The sequence below is a fragment of the Geotrypetes seraphini genome, chromosome 7 (genome assembly GCF_902459505.1).
Source record: "Geotrypetes seraphini chromosome 7, aGeoSer1.1, whole genome shotgun sequence".
NCBI lineage: Eukaryota > Metazoa > Chordata > Amphibia > Gymnophiona > Dermophiidae > Geotrypetes > Geotrypetes seraphini.
Window position 1 is genome coordinate 149,739,806 of NC_047090.1, and position 17,577 is coordinate 149,757,382.

At 40.1% G+C, this 17,577-nt stretch overlaps 1 protein-coding gene across 7 annotated transcripts in view; it reads left to right on the plus strand.

Moving 5' to 3' along the window:
* Positions 1 to 17,577, plus strand: part of SYNE2 (spectrin repeat containing nuclear envelope protein 2) — a 654,322-nt gene that overhangs the window by 212,275 nt on the left and 424,470 nt on the right. For 6 of the 7 annotated variants that reach the window (XM_033952730.1, XM_033952735.1, XM_033952734.1 and 3 more), the window contains 5 exons: positions 2,328 to 2,499; positions 4,331 to 4,443; positions 9,254 to 9,453; positions 10,242 to 10,361; positions 10,457 to 13,718. In XM_033952730.1, the coding sequence (XP_033808621.1) occupies positions 2,328 to 2,499; positions 4,331 to 4,443; positions 9,254 to 9,453; positions 10,242 to 10,361; positions 10,457 to 13,718 (3,867 nt within the window). The remainder of the gene's footprint in view (positions 1 to 2,327; positions 2,500 to 4,330; positions 4,444 to 9,253; positions 9,454 to 10,241; positions 10,362 to 10,456; positions 13,719 to 17,577) is intronic. The other variant, XM_033952736.1, reaches the window with a different exon arrangement.

Consider the following 17,577-nt stretch of genomic DNA (forward strand, 5'->3'; position numbering starts at 1 on the left):
TGTTTTCTGTTGTATGAAGTAAATTTGAAACAAAAGTCAATTTGCTAAACATAAAGCTGCTCTAAGAACTGTGCAATAAAATTATTCACAGATACAGATTAGGAGAAGGCCCGAAGAATATTTAAACATTTTCAAATTTCCCTTGGGGCACTGTCAGGTCCATCACTGTAAAGCAGAAACTGTCTTGATAATGTTGTCCCTCCAAAGTGGCTGTGGGTTAAGGAAATTCCTGAGGAACCTCAATGTGAGACCTAAGATTAGTTGAAAATAGTGGTTTTCAACCAGCGTGTTGGGATTCACTGGTGTGCCATCCAAAATTTGACACAGACAGCAAGCCCTTGCTTTCCATAAAAACCATGTATGCCAGTAGCCTGGAGAGTAAGTCCAAATATATATGGGGAAACCCAAAAAACTGGTACTCTACTAAGAAGAGTGATTAAAGGGAAACACAGAAGTCAAAAAATCACTCAATAGGTGTAATAGTGAAATCAATACTTCTAGAACACATACTTAGAATTCAAAAATATGCTCAGAGACACGAAGGCAACAACATGGAGCCATAGCCCCAAGAGAAAATTGCCCCACCACCCAACCATTGCATATTCTAAATTCCAGTGGAAAATAAAATTCATTTCTGCAAACTAGCATAGAAAAAGTTCTTATACTTTGAAACTGTCACAAGCAAATACTTAGCTTGATTAAAGGTTCTGACGGGGCCTGTTTCGATCCTGCATCAGGGAACCAAATGGAGCACTCGGCAAAGCTCTGAAAAAGTGGTGGTGTTGCAAAAGTTCAAGTTTCATTCATATATACGAGCCTCCTCCACTGATTTCTCCAGATAACCTGGAGAGAGCACAGAGGAGGGAACCAGATATTGAAAATCACTCACTATTTCTGTTCCACCCCCCCCCCCCACCACCACCATGCCCAATGATCATTGCTGTCACCAACCCAAGCTCAAAATGTTGCAGGCCTGTTTATCCTTCCCTTCCACTCTGCCCACTGAATCCTGAATCTACTTGTGCTTTCACCAATCTGAGCTTGAAATACTGCATCCTGCTTCCTCCAGTACTGCCAGCCTTGCACGACATGTGGACTCCTGCTTCTTCTCTGTGACCACAGTCATGGCTTCAAGCCTGGTCCAGAAATATGGGGTCTTGTTCCATCTCTATGACCATGATTACTGCCGGTGCTGGCTACGGAGGAAGAGGAGATAGAGTTCAAAGAAGTGAGAGCATTTCCAGGCTTTCTTCTTCTGCCAACTCAGTTTGTCAGGTGTATCACAGCAGAAGAAAGGTTGAGAACCACTGCTTTAAAATGCAATTAAAAGCTGGCTAGGATCGGTGGAAATGTTAATTGTATAGCAATCTCATGATTATTTTACAAACTTTGCCTTATGGGAGGGAGCAGGAAGGAAGCTACTGCTGAAGAAAAGCCAGATGATGTGCTGCATAATATTTGCTAAGAAACACTTAAGGGACACTCTGCAGTGGGAGATGTTTTTGTGCTCTAAGGAGAATATAGTGGAATGTTTTTATTTCAGTATTAAGCAATATGTGTGGTGTTAAATGCAATACATTACCCTGCTAATGCTACCCCTACAGTAAAGCATGGTCCTTCAACAGTGTGGATAGGGATGCTTCTGAAGATCTGAAGAAAAGATGGATGATGCAAAGTACAGACAGACCCTGGAGGAAAATCTGTTTTAGTCTGCTATAGATCTGGGACTAGGGAGAAGATTCATCTCTCAGCAGGACAATGCTTCTAAGCATAAAGCAAAAACAAGAATGGAGTGGCCCAGGGAGAAGAAATGCAAGCTTTGAATCACAGATTGAGAGCATTCTTTTTTGTTTTTTTACAAATACACTGGCGCCATCTACTGGATTTTATCTATTTACCCCTGAGGAAGGCTTTTTCAAGCCGAAACACAGACCGTGTTGGGGTCCAGTACAGAAAGGATTTAAAGACTCTCTGTGAAGCTTGCCTTACATTTTAGCTATTTATTTATATGTATATGCTTTTATCATTTATATGTTTGAAATAAATTGACTCTGCGGCTGATGTGTGGTGTTGCTTCCCCACTCTTTTTGTTTTGTATTGTTTTACGTGGGGTTGTGCTTTCTTTTTGGTGTAGAGTACAGTAGTAAGAAACATACTGTACATTGAAGATAAATGAACGATGTTTATCTGTTTTGTTTTTTTAAAAAAAATTTCAGTATTTCAAAAATCAAATTGGGTTATGACAGAATTGTTGCTCGTTTCTCACTTGAAATTATCTGAAAGTGACAAGTTCTGTCCTGTTTTTTGTTCCCTTTGTCTTTATTCAGAACATACAAAGGCAAATTCTGCATCAAAAAGACAATCTGAAGTTTTTCGAAAGAGAGACTGATAGTCCGAATATTGATCTAGATGAATTAAAAAAACTATATAATGATGTCATGAGTATGTTTGATGCAAAAACTCATTCTTTTCAGGAGCATTGTCTTGAAATTTTAAATGGTAAGTCAAATATGAAGCATGCAATGTTTTCTGTTGGAATCTTGCATTTTGCTATAAAACAGAGATATGTATAAATATGTCAAGTTACTTAAGGGTCCTTTTACTAAGCTGCTTTATGTGTTAACGCATGCCTAACTGTGCAAAAAAAACAACAACACAGTAACATAGGATGCACACAGGCATCTTATGGTAACTTGGAAATATTCACACACTAACCTGTTTTTTGGAACGTTGTTGTGCTTAGGGATGGACTAAAATGAACACTTATATCTATTGAAGCTTAACTCCGAAAAAACGAAATTTTTTGTCGCTTCACCTCATCTGTTTGATACTAAAACATCATTGTGTATCAATAAATTTAATTATCCTATTCAATCTACTATTAAAATTTGGGCATAATTCTGGACCGGGGACTGACATTGAAAGACCAAGTGGACTCTGTTTAAAAAGGGTTTCTTTACTCTTTGGAAATTGCGGTCCATTAAGGCATATTTTGATGTTTCATCATTCAGAGTTTTGGTGCAATCTCTTATATTGAGTCAACTTGACTACTGCAATATTGCCTATTCAGCAATTTCTCACAAGAACATGCAATGATTGCGGATGATGCAAAATGCAGCGGTCAGGTTTATTTTTGGGTTAAAGAAATATGACCACATGACATCCCTTTACCGGTTTCATTGGTTTCCAGTGCAGGCGCGGGTGAAATGTAAGTTTGGTTGCTTTTTTTTTTTTTAAGGTTCTATTTGGTTTGACTCCTAAATATATAAATGAACTTTTTTCTTTTACAACTAATAGATATAAGAGAAGCTCATATTTGAATTTTGTTTTTCCGCATGTCAAAGGATGCAAACTTAAAAAACATCACCAACATCTTCTTTCATATCAGGCAGCAGCATGGGGCAAAGATTTAGATCAAGTGCTTCTTCTTACCGAAATTTATGGGAAATTTAGAAAACACCTAAAAACACATCTGTTTCTGAAGTATTTAGGTAGTTAATTTGTTAAAATTTTTCTATTATGCAATAATCAGATCTTTTAGGGTTTTTAGCCATTAGTTTTAATTTCTAATTTTCTTCAACTTTTATTGTATTTTAAATGATGTAAAATTTCAGGGCTTTGCGGTATATAAATAAATTGTTATTATTTTATTTAATACTTTCAACATTCCTTAGGCTGGACAACATTAAAATGGTTTATGCTTATTAAAATTTGATATTCCGTCATAGCTTACAAAAGTTCTCAGCGGCTAACAATGAAAATAAATACATGAAAAGGAAAGGTACTTTGTAACGTACAGGAAAGACCTATTCAGTTGCACTGTAGCCTTAAGCTTATGCCCAGAACAGTTGCAAGAGGTGGGCATGAAGTGCACTCTATTCCCCTTTCAAGTCAGTTTCTGAATCTACAAGCAAGCCAGAAAGGGATGGGAGAGGGTGGTGGATACATGGAACGCGCTGCCGGAGGATGTGATAGGCAGAAGTACGCTACAGGGCTTCAAAGAAGGTCTGGACAGGTACCTGGAGGACAAAGGGATTGAGGGGTACAGATAGGAGTAGAGGTAAGGTTATAGGGACAGGATTAGAGGTAAATTATAAAATTAGCCAGAGACCACTGTTCAGGCAGTGGACCTGATGGGCCGCCGCGGGAGCGGACCGCTGGGCAGGATGGACCTCTGGTCTGCCCCGGCGGAGGCAACTTCTTATGTTCTTACCATTTTGCCCTGCTTCTTTTGCGCATATGATCCTGCTGAAACATTGCCCAAGAGGAATTAAGCAGAGCTGCTTTAGTGAGTAACTCAAAAATGTTCTTTTCTTATAAATTTGTGCAGGTCAACAGCAGAAATTCGATGATTGGTTTGAAAGTGCAAAATTATCCTTAAATGAATGGTTTCAACCTTCAAAAACCAAACAAGCTATGGAAGAAAAATTGCATCAACTTACTGTAAGATACTTAAATTTTCAAATCAAGTGTTTTTTGCATTTGAAGCTTTTATCAATTTGTAAACCTATTTTAATTTGAAAGGGAGTTATCTAATAAACCAAGAAGAAACACTCTGAATAGTCTAATTTGGATATGTGTGTCAAAAGATTTGCGTATAAATAATAAGATGTCTGGGACATTAATCATTTTAGCTTTGCTGGGAAATTCAGCTACCGTTAAAGGCAATATTAATCAAACATTTTCCCAATAGACACTGATTTGGAGAAAACTCTTAGGGGCCAATATTCAGACCGTGGGAGGTACCCGGGTTGACTTCCGTGGTCGGCGCTGAGCTCGGATATTCAATGCTGGGCTGTTTTCAGTGACTGCCATTGAATATCTTGTTTATTTTTGGCCACTATAAACTTAGCTGGCTTAGCCGATTTTCAGAGCTCTCCGACTGTATATTGTGGCCAGTGATAGACCGATTTGACACTAGACTTAGCCGTAAGTGTATCTTTTATATAATTGTGCTTAGCGCTGGTACACAATGCATAACTTAGGCGCTGGCATTTAGGCCAGCTAAAACCTGACCTATCTGCCTGCGCCTAACCTATGCACACATCTGGTGTATTCTATAACAATGTGCCTAACCTTTAGGAATGGCCCCGATCCGCCCCGGCCACATTCCTTTTCAAGGTCATGCATTACAACCTGCACATGCTTTTTATAGAATTATGCTTTGCAAGTTGTGCATGTAGCTTTTAATTAGCCCCAATTAGCATCAGTTGCAAGGCGTTAATTGCCAACGATTAGACCAATTGATCAATTATTTTGAGTGCGCGCGTTGGCTATGCTCACCGACGTATGTGCACAACTTTAGGCACCACATATAGGGCTAGATTCACTAAGCAAACCGATCGTGTACCGATCGGTTTGCGACCCCCTTTTGTGACCCGATTTTCCTCCCACCCGATTCACTAACCTCTGTGCCGATCCGATTCCAATCCGTGCATGCAAATGAGGGGAAACGGCATGCAAAGTAGGCAGGGACGGGATTCACTAAAGAAATCTGGGACACCAACTGGGCTTGGCCGGTCAACAGAAGAAGCGACTGCTGGGGACCAGACGCATCCGTCCCTGCCGACTCTCCTGCTCCATTGCCGCCTTGCTCTCTGTCCCGATCTTCCAGCCTTTCTCTCTGTCTCATCTCTCATGGCCCGATCTCTGCTCTGAATCTTCTGCCCCGACTCTCCTGCTTCAAGTTCATGTTGCTTCCGGAGACTGCAAATGCTAGCTTATGAAAAAGAATTCCTAATTTAAAGCACTTATAGGCAGAGTACATTACATGAGTCAAGGTAGCTTATCCCTACCATAAGATGACACTTTTTTTTTTTGATCAATAAGAAATTCTGAAGGTTACTCCTTCAGTTTAATAATCCCTCAATGTATAACATTGCTTTTCTTAATAGCATTATGTACATGTTCTGCATATTCTCCCGGAGCACATGCAGAGGAACAAATTGTACAGTCCTCTATCATAGCCTAGACCAGTGATTCCCAACCCTGTCCTGGAGGAACACCAGGCCAATCGGGTTTTCAGGCTAGCCCTAATGAATATGCATGAGAGAGATTTGCATATGATGGAAGTGATAGGCATGCAAATTTGCTTCATGCATATTCATTAGGGCTAGCCTGAAAACCCAATTGGCCTGGTGTTCCTCCAGGACAGGGTTGGGAACCACTGGCCTAGACCACAGAGTCCAAGCTATACTGCCCCGATCTCTGCTCCGATTCTCCTGCCCCGACTCGAGCCCATGGTTTTAACTTGCTTTAAACCCGCAGGTTAAAATCATGGGCTTCCGAGTAAAAAGTTAAAAAAAATAACAACAAAACACGGACATCAAACGCATGCGCAGACCATCTAAAGGCGAAGTAGATGGTCTGCGCATGCGTCTGGATCGCTGGAGTGCGATCCATGAGGTTGGTGGTGGGGGGCATTTCTCCAATTGCCCCCATTTGAATATGGGCCAGGTTGGTGAATCTAGGCCATAGACTTTGGGGGTTAGAGCAGTGTCCTGCAAACTTTCTCGAGCTGCGGCACACTAAATGTAGTGGCAGTGGCTCGAGGCATCCAGAAGTGCACAGACAGCACACCGTTTGCCATACACTGTGTTAGAGAATACTGGCTTAGTGTCTGGATTTGGGCAAATAACTTTTAGCACCCTTTATAAAACAGCCTCCTTAAGCCAGCTGGTATATTATAAAAGGTCTTTATATATGGAAAAGACTTTAGAAAATGACACTTCCCCTAAATGCTCACTTTAAATCATCACTTTCATTTATTTATTTTATTTTTATTTATTCCAATTTTCTATACCGTTCTCCCAGGGGAGTTCAGAACGGTTTACATGAACTTATTCAGGTACTCAAGCATTTTTCCCTGTCGGTCCCGGTGGGCTCACAATCTATCTAATGTACCTGGGGCATTGGGGGGATTACTAAGTGACTTGCCCAGGATCACAAGGAGCAGCGTGGGTTTGAACCCACAACTAGAGAATGACACGGTGACAAAATTCATCACAGTTCCCGTCCCCGCGGATAACCGCGGGAAATAATCCCATGTCATTTTCTAGTGTCTATTTCGACCTCAGTCCTTCTACACCAGCATTCTTCAAAGCAAAGCTTGCGGGTCAGTGACTGAGCCCATTCATACTCTGATTCTTATGTGAGCCAGGGATAATGAAGCCATTGTGACATCACTGATGTGATTGGTTCTCAGGCACTGGTGGAATGAGGCATTATGACATCACAATATCTGCTCTGGATACCAGAGACTGTCATTCTGTAGTGTCTATCTCAACTTCAATCCTTCTACACCAGCATTCTTCAGAGCAAAGTTTGCGGGGCAGTGGTTGTGGCCATTCATACTCTGATTCTTCCCTCTCTCCTTAAAGAATGACATGAAGATGGTTTCCCGCGGTTATTCACTGGGACGGGAACAGTGATGAATTTTGTCACCATGTTATTCTCTACCCACAACCTCAGGGTGCAGAGGCTGTAACTTTAACCACTGTGCCACACTCTCCCCAAGACAGGCCAACCATGCAGCTGGGACTGAAGGAGGCTTCTTTTCCAAGAGTGAACAACTAAACTCTGTTCTTCTGCTGAAATGAGTCTCATCGTGCGGGAATTTAAGCTTATCACATGCACAATATAGGCTACGTTCTCTGGATTCTCTGAAGAAGAGACTCATCCAATTCCTGTATCATAGCAAATGGCTCCATGGTCAGTTCATAGTACCAAAAGACAAACTAATAGCAACACAACATTTTAACTCAGTTTGATTCAGGGCTTTTTTTTTTTTTCTTTGGGGGGGGGGGGGTTTGCTGTTATAGTTATGATACAATTCTGGGGATAGAATGGAGGGAATTTTTAGTAATGTGCTGTACCAAGGCCTTGTTCTTACGTCAGAATTTGCAATTATTTATGCAGATCCATTTTCCAGACTGGCATGGATTTAGTTCATATCTTTTCAGTAGTAGTTCAGAGCGAGTAACATTCAGATAAGTAGGTATTTTTCTCTCTCTGAAGGGTTTACAATCTAAGGGTAGAGTTCTAAAGTGCATGCTAACACCGTGAATGCAAGTTATTTGCAAATTGGTCCTATTTTTTTTTTTTTTTTAAAGTTAAGTGGTAAGTAATACATGTTAGTGCCTTTTAATAAGTTTTTACCTAGAACAGCAGAAGAATTAAGGTCCAAATTCTGTAACCGGTGCCTAATGTTAGGAACCTATTTTGCAGGCGGCCAACTAGATAGACGCCTGTCTAAATTGAACAGAGGAAAATAACAAGCTTAATTAAGCTTTTTAATTAGGAATAATTGAAACTTAGGTGCCTATCAAGGAAGAGCGATTCTGTAACAAGGCGCCTCTAAAAATTTAGGCGGCCGTCAAAAAAATAGACGCTATGCATGTTAGGCGTGGGCAAGGCTTCGTGTTAGGTGCCTTGTTACAGAATCCCTGCTCTTAAGCGTACTTAAGCGCTCACGTGGCCGCCTAACTTTTAGTTGTGCCTAGAGCTGGCCTATTTATTGGGCGCCTCCAAAATAGATGCCGCTCTGCGTGATTCACTAAATAGCACCCAATTTTACTTGAATCACGCTGAACGGTGCCTAATTTGGTATCTAACTTTTGGGCGCTTCTTATAGAATTTGCCCCAAAATTTCTTGCCCAACTTCACAAAGAGCTCTAATGGGATCTGAACTCTTGCCTTCCTCGTTCTCAGCTCATAGCCCTAAACACTAGATTACTCCTTCATTGAGGCTTTTTGTACTTTTTTAAGATGAAGGGAGAAAAAGTATTTGATTGGCATGTTAAGAAAGATGCATCAAAATATTATTTTTTTAAAAGTGGCGAGCTGCTCTGACTTAGTATACACTCTGATATTTCTCATCTGCCTTAAAGTTCAAAGCAAAATAAATGCATGAAGAAAATAAAATTGAAGTGAATACATAAACGCAACATAAATTCCATTTACAAAGACATGGTGTCAGATTACCCTGCATAAGCACATAAGCATTGCCTCTGCTGAGTCAGACCATAGGTCCATCACGCCCAGCAGTCCGCTCCCGCGGTGGCCCCCCAGGTCAATGACCTGTAGTGATCTATTTCTCTACTACTCTATTACTTTACAGCCTTCTGTACTGTATAGTAACCCTCTAATTGTACCCATGGATCCCCTTTTCCTTCATGAACTCGTCCAATCCCCTTTTGAACCCCTAACCTGCATGTTAGATTTGGAGATAAATCTTAGGTTTTTGACTTATTAGGTTTTTATAACTTCGGAAGAAAGAAAAAATCTAGAGCAGATAAAAAGTCTGATGAGCAAAGCAGGAAGTCATCTACCCAAGGAGAAGGCTGTCCAAATAAACAGCTATATAATGAATCGAGAAATAGAATTACAGAGATTGACATCAGAATGCCAGATGCGACTTAAAGGTCTGCAAGACTGTGAAAACCTATTCCATAGGTAAGAAGACAAGGACTGTTAAGTGACTTTTGGGGGAGAATTTTATAAATGACGCTTAAGTTAGGACCGTTAGATGCCTTAATTATGGATACCTAGTGACGCCTAACTAAAATTCATATGCATTTTTAAAAATAGCTTAAGCTATTAAAAACCAATTTTAAAAATAGTTAATTAAGGTTGCGTGTGCAAATTCACATAACGCCTAGTAATGCTTAAGTCAAGGTGCCTACCGGGCCTAATGACATCTACATGAAAAGTAGGCATGGTTAGGGTGGAGAACAGGCATGGTTGTCTTAGGCATTCGCTAGGCGTCTTAATTAGGTGCCAGTAAATTAGACTAGGAAAACCATGGCCTAATATAACAATGCCTACAATAAGGATACCTAAGCACACCTAGGCACTGCTAAGAGTGATTCTATAAGCAGTGCCTAGCAGTTGATTGATAACCACACCGACCGGCACCTACAGGTTAGGTGTGGTTAGGTGCCATTTATAGAATCAAGCCCTGTATGTATGAATAGAATATTTAAAAAAATGTACTTATTCGCCATATAATTGTATGGTCCTGTTTAAAAGTAAAAGAATGTGATCGTCCTTAAAGATGGGAGGATACTGATTCATGCTCCATTTGTCTGTACCAGGATTTCCTTTGTTTTCCAGTTTTATTCTATGATTTCCTTTGTTTTCCAGTTAATTAGGGTATTAAGATGATTGGGTCTAGTAATTTTTTTTTTATTCCAGTCTTACTCATGTGTTGGCCTAAAATGTTGCATGTGCTGCTGTTACAGATTTGAAGAAGAATTTAGTAGCTTGACCAAGTGGCTGATACGCCAAGAAGGGAAAGTGCAACGCAGAGAAAAGAAAAAGAAGGGACTTAAGAGTTTTAAAAAAATGATTTTGGCTCGCAGGTAATTTGATTTTGGATTTTCTGTCTTGAAAAAAATACAATGATTTATTTCACCTTATGGTGCATAAATTCTCTCTGTGCTTTTGAATTTTGCAGGGAAGCATTTGATTCCCTAGAACAGCTGGCCAGCTCCTTGAGAGAATTAGGGTTCACAGATGATGAAATGGTAACCAATTCCTGTGAGCTGTTCACTAGATTCCTGACTCTGCAGACATGGATGGAGGAGAAGCTAAGTGTTGCTCATTTGCCTGCTGAAGAAGATCAGAAGTTTGAAGGGAAGTTAGATATTACCCTCTCACCTGCTGAAGATGATGAAAAATCTAAAGAAAAGTTAGGTGTTACCCAGGCACCTTCTGGATATCAGAAATTTAAAAAGAAGTTACTTGTTCATGTACCATCTAAAGAGAAGTTAGATGACACCCATGCATCTGCTGAAGAACATAAATTTAATGCGAAGTTAAGTGTTACCCATGGATCTTCTGAAGACCAGAAACTTAAACAGAAGTTAGGTGTTATCCATTTACCTGCTAAAGAAGATGAAATGTTAGGTGGTGCTCATGTACCTTCAGAAGATCAGAAATTTAAAGAGGAGTTAATTATTACACAGGCACCTGCTGAAGACGACCAGGAACTTAAAAAGCAGTTAGGTGTTGCTCATGTAAATTCTGAAGATCAGAAATTTAAAGAGAAGTTAGGTGTTACCCAAGCAGCTACTGAAGAAGATGAGAAATATAAAGAGAAGTTAGGTGTTACCCAGGCAGCTTCTGAAGAAGATGAGAAATTTAAAGAGAAGTTAGGTGTTACCCAGGTACTGTCTGCAAATCGGAAATTTAAGAAGGTTAGTGTGCCTTCTAAAGATCAGAAATCTAAAGAAAAGTTTGATATTACCCATACACCTGATAAAGAAGATCAGAACATTAAAGGGAAGTTAAGTGTTTCCCATTCATCTGCTGAAGATCAAAAATCTAAAGAGAAGTTAGGTGTTATTCACAGATCATCTGAAGGTCATAAACTTAAAGAGAAGTTAGATATTAAGGAAGATCAGAAATTTAAAGAGAATTTAGGTATTGCTCATGTACCTTTTGAAGTTCAGAAATTTGAAGAAAAATTAGTTCTTACCCAAGCAGCTGATAAAGAAGAGCCAAAATTAAAAGAGAAGTTAGATATTACCTATGCACCTGGTGAAGAAGATCAGAGATTTAAAGGAAAGATTGGTGTTACTCTTGGATCTTCTGAAGATCTGAAACTTAAAGAGATATTCGGTGTTACCCACGTACTAGCTGAAGAATATAAGAAATTTAAAGAGAACTTAGATGTTCCTCAAGTACGTTCTGAAGATAAAATATTGAAAGAGAAGTTAGGTGTTACCCTCTCTCCTGCTAAAGAAGATGAGAAATCTAAAGAGAAGTTAGGTGTTACTCAGGCACCTTCTGCAAATCAGAAATGTAAACAGATGATAGGTATTGCTCATGTTGCACCTACTGAAGAAGATCAGAAATTTAAAGGGACATTAGGTGTTATCAATGGGAAATTTAATGGGACGTTAGATGTTATCCATGGATCTTCTGAAGATCAGGAATTTGAAGAGAAGTTAGGTGTTACCCATGGACCTTCTGAAGATCATAAATCTAAAGAGAAGTTAGATGTTTCCTATAGACATGCTGAAGAAGATCAGAAATCTAAAGAGATGTTAAGTATTACCCAAGTACCTGCTGAAGAAGATCAGAAATTTAAAGAGAAGATAGATGTTGCTCATATACCTTCTGCACATCAGAAATTTAAAGAGATATTAGGTGTTACCCTCTCTCTTGCTGAAGAAAATGAAACATCTAAAGAGAAGTTAGGTGCTACCCAGGCATCTTCTGCAGATCAGAAATTTAAAAAGAAGGTAGGTGTTTCTCAGGCACTATCTAAAGAGAAGCTAGATGTTACCCATTTACCTGCTGAAGAACAGAAGTTTAAAAGGAAGAAAGGTGTTTTCCATGGATCTTCTGAAGATCAGAAACTTAAAGAGAAGTTAGATGTTACTCATGTACCTCCTAAAGAAGATGCAGAGGATAATCAGAAATTGAAAGAGAAGTTTGATATTACCGATACACCTGCAGACAATCAGAAATTTAAAGAGAATTTAGGTATTACTCGCACTCCTGCTGAAGTAGATCAGAAATTTAAAGAGAAGTTAGGTGTTGCGTGTATACCTTTGGAAGATAAGAAATTGAAAGAGGAGTTAGGTGTTGCTCATGCAGCTTCGGAAGATCAGAAATCTAAACAGAAGTTAGATGTTTCCCATGCATCTGCTAAAGAATATCAGAAATTTAAAGAGAATTTAGATGTTTCTCAAGTGCCTTCTGAAGATCAGAAATGCAAGGAAAAGCTAGGTCTTACCCAAACAGCTGATGATGAAGAGCCAAAACTAAAAGAGAAATTAAATGTTATACCTGTATCTTGTGATCAGAAATCTAAAGAGAAGTTAGATGTTACCCATGCACCTGGTGAAGAAGATCAGAAATTCAAAGTGAAGCTAGGTGTTATTCATATACCTTCTAAAGATCAGAAACATAAAGAGAAGTTAGATGTTAACCTGTCTCCTGCTAAAGAAGATGAGAAATCTAAAGAGAAGTTAGGTGTTACTCAGATACCTTCTGTAAAAAAGAAGTTAGGTGCTGTTCATATACCTTCTGAAGATCAGAAATCTAAACAGACATTAGATGCATCCCATACATCTGCTAAAGAAGATCAGTCATTTAAAGAAAATTTAGCTGGTTCTCATATGCTTTCTGAAGATCATAAATTTAAAGAGAAGCTAGGTCTTATCCAAGCAGCTCATGAAGAAGATCTGAAATTAAAAGAGAAGTTAGGTGTTGCTCATATATCTTTTGATGATCAGAAACCTAAAGAGAAGATAGATGTTACCCTCTCACCTGGTAAAAATGAGAAATCTAAACAGAAGTTAGATGTTACCCATGTACCTGCTGAAGAAGATCAGAAATTTAAAGAGAAGTTAGGTATTACGCAAGCATTTGCTGGAGAAAATGGGAAATCTAAAGAGAATTTAGGCATTACTCAGGCACTTTCTGCAAATCAGAAATGTAAAGGGAAGTTAGGTGTTACCCAGACACCTGCTGAAGAAGATGCAAGTTCCAAAGAGAAGTTAAGTTTTACCCAGGAACCTTCTGGAAATCAGAAATTTAAAAAGAAGTTAGGTGTTACTGACTCTCTTGCTGAAGAAGATCAGAAATTTAAAAATAATGCACAGAGCATATCTGCTTGGATAGAGAAAGTGAAAGCATCACTCAACAGTTTGAAGTCAATGGAAGGGAACAAATCTCAGCTTGAGGAAAAGGCACATCAAATGAAGGTATGATTATAATTAAATGCCCATTTTATATAGAGCATAGAAATCAGAGTTGGGATGTCCATGTATGTGCTGACAACCATTTTATAATTGTCAGCATCTAAAACATCAACAGAGGCAAAGTAGCAACATACACATCTAATTGTTTTAAAATATGGACATGAAAATGCTTGACACACGGACTTGTATGTGTTTTTTTGGAAACCTACATGTCTCATTATTCCCAATTGAGTACAGTTCTGATGACTATTTAGCACAACTTGAGGGGCATTTTCGATAGGACATCTAAGTCTGAGTTTGGACGTTTTGGGAAAGGCGTTCAGGAATCTAGTAGAGAAAATGTCCATTCTCAAAACAGCAAGAAGTCTGTCTTCTTTTTTTTGAAAATGAGATATGTAGACATTTTGGAACTTAGTTCGTCTCTCTTTTTTATCCATTCTCGAATATAAATACGTCCACATGACAAATGCACCAAAGAAAGCTTTTTAGACCTCAAAGTAGCCAGCATTCATATGAAAATGTTCATAGGAAGCTGAGCACAGCAGAGGGGCACTCTAGGGGGTATTGCAGTGACTGTTGGATTTCAAAGTCCCAGGCACACTGTTTACATTGTATAGTGAGCCCTCCAAAACCCATTTAAAACTTACTGTACACCACAACAATAGCCCTTAAGCCTTCAGGTGTCATCTTAATGTAGGTAAAGTAGATTTTGGAGGGCTCACGATAGAAGCAAGATATGGTGATATCTGTACTTAGAACTTTTAATGTGAAATTCACTACAGTGCTTCTTATTAGAGCACTGCTGCTCTCTGGGCTCAGATGTCTGTGTTAACATCTGAAGCTGCTTATGCTGAGAACTTGTCAGCATACCATCCTAACACAGGCTAGAAAGTACTGTTTTTTTAAATCATCTTTGGGTGGTGGGAAGAGGTCAGCGACTAGTGTCTTGGCTGTTTAGATTGTAAGCTCTTTCGAGCAGGGACTGTTTCTTCTTCTTTGTGACTGGGTAGCGCTATAGAAATAATAGTAGTAGTATTGTGGGGGGAAGGGTCATGCCTTAATCCCTCCAGTGATCATCTGGTCAATTTGGGTACCTTTTTAGCATTTAGATGCTTTTAAAACAGGTCTAGCTCCAAACATCTAAAGAAAAGCCCAGGATCTTTTGTTAAAGTTTGATTATACCAAGTCCTAAGCCCACTCAAAATACACCTCTAACACGCCCCCTTAGGATTTGGACACACTGGTGTCAAAACAATCAAAAAAGATGCCTAGAAAGTATGTTTTGAGAATGCCCACTTGGACGTTTTGGCCAGTAAGATGTCCAAGTGCTGGTTTATACTGTCTTTTGGATGTCTGTCTTGTTTGAAAATGAGCCTTTATTTTTTTTGTAGGTAAGAGGGAGACATTGGGAGAACTCTCCTGATCTCTCCAACAGAGTGATCCCAAAACAAGCACTTTTACAAAAACCTGCACTTTCCTGCATTCCCCTTCCAATCTCAGCCTAGTTCTTGCTCAACCCATGCCCCCTTGCTAAATGCAAATATTGCAGATTTACATGTTTAAACACAGGGGTTAGAGAACTGAGGATGTGAATGTAGCCTCCACTTGAGACTGATCAGCCGTTTAAGTTAAGGCTGAAACATTCCTGAAGTCCTCTCCCAACAATGGAATAAAATAAGGAAAATAGTTACTGATTTTTTTGTTAGTTGCATTCATTAAAATTCACTTTGTTTGTGTATTTTGGGGTTACATTCTTTATTTACACATGCACATCACAAATAAGGCTTCTAAAATAACCATCTTAATGTTCTAGGGTTTAGCAGTTGATAAACTAAACTAAACTAAACTAAATCTTGGGTTTATATACCGCATCATCTCCACAAGTGGAGCTCGACACGGTTTACATGGTTTGGGTATGAACGGAACTCCAATGGAATTATAAAGTAATCAGAAGAGAGTTAGGTGTAAGAGTACCAGGAAGGGGACGGGGTTACATTTTGGAGAAGAGCCAGGTCTTCAGATGCTTACGGAATAGTGGAAGGGAGCTCAAGTTGCGGAGAGGGGAAGAGAGACTATTCCAGAGCTGAGCGATTCTGAAGTGGAGGGAGGACCCAAGTTTACCAACGAGGGAGATGCCTTTTAAGGAGGGGTAGGATAATTTTAGTGTTTGTGTGGATCTAGTGGAAATTGGATTTGAAGAATTCCAGGATAGAGGAATGAGAGGAGGAAGGATGCCGTGGAGGATCTTGAAGGTTAGGCAGGCGCATTTAAAGTGGACCCTGGAGATTACAGGAAGCCAGTGGAGCTTGGACAGGAGCGGTGAGACATGGTCAAATTTACTTTTTGAGAAGATAAGCTTAGCCGCGGTGTTCTGGATTAGTTGGAGTCTATGGAGGCTTTTCTTTGTTAAGCTTAGGTAAATGGAATTGCAATAATCTAATCTGGAGAGGATGATGGATTGTACGAGGACGGCAAAGTGTTTTTGGAGGAAGCAGGACCTTACTTTCCTCAGCATGTGAAGGCTGTAGAAGCATTTTTTTATCAGGGAGTTGAGGTGGTCGTTGAAGGATAGTGAGGAGTCTATGGTGATGCCCAGAACTTTGCTGGAGAACTCCAACTGTAGAGAGGAGCCTGTGGGCAATGGGATGGAGGTGGGTAGTTGGTCAAGTTTAGGGCCGAGCCAAAGTAGTTTGGTTTTGGACTCATTCAGTTTCATTTGTACAGTGAGAGCCCAGGATTGGAGGTTGGTTATGCATGAGGAGATGTTTGCTGCGAGATTGGTGAGGTTCGCGTCGGTCTCGAGGAGGACCAGGATATCGTCGGCGTAAGTGTAAAGTGTTTCTAAGGGGGATAGGTGGAGGAGATTCAGGGAGGACATATAAATGTTGAAGAGGATGGGAGATAGGGGGGAACCTTGTGGGACTCCACATGTCGGTTTCCATGGGGAGGATGAGGTGCCGTTCTTGGTAACGGTGTAAGAGCGAGAACGTAAGAAGTTCGAGAACCAGTCAAGGACTGTGGAGCTGATGCCTATCTCGGAGAGTTGGAAGATTAGAATGTCGTGATGGACAACGTCAAAGGCTGCAGAGAGGTCGAATTGAAGGAGAACGGCAAATTTTTTGTGAGAGTGAAGTTGTTGAGTCTTCGAGATTAGGGAGGCCAGGAGGGATTCAGTACTGAAGTTGGGTCTGAAGCCGTATTGATAGGGTAGGAGAATAGAGAATCTTTCCAGGTAGGATGAGAGTTGGGAGGAGACGATGGACTCAAGCAGTTTGGTTAGGAGAGGAATGTTTGCTATTGGGCGATAATTGGATGGAATGGAGGGATCTAGGTCAGCTTTTTTCAGGAGGGGGGTCAATGCAATGTGTCCCATTTCTGGGGAGAAGAGGCCCGATGATAGGGCGGAATTTATGAGTTTGGTGAGGGATGAGATGGCTTGTGCGGGCATTTTCTCAAATAGATAGGATGGGAATGGGTCCAAGGTGCAGTTACAGGATTTCAATTTCAGGCAGAGCTTGAGGACCTGCGATTCAGATACTTGCTCAAAGGCAGTCCAGGATCTGTTGACTGGGACAGGGGTGGAGACATGTAGAGTAGGATTGGGGGTGGCGGACACCAGAGAGTTGTAGGAGACTGTGGGAGGGAAGGAGCTTCTTAAGGAGGTGACCTTTCCATTGAAGAAGTTTGCTAGTAGATCGGCTGGTGGGGAGGAGGTAAGTATAGAAGGGTTGTTGTTAGGAGTTAAGGAGCGCCAGATATTGAACAGCATACTATTCTGGTTGTTCGATCTGGAGATCTTGTCACCATAGTAGTTTTTTCTAGCTTTTTTGAGTATATTGTTGTAGGACTTAATGTTGACTCT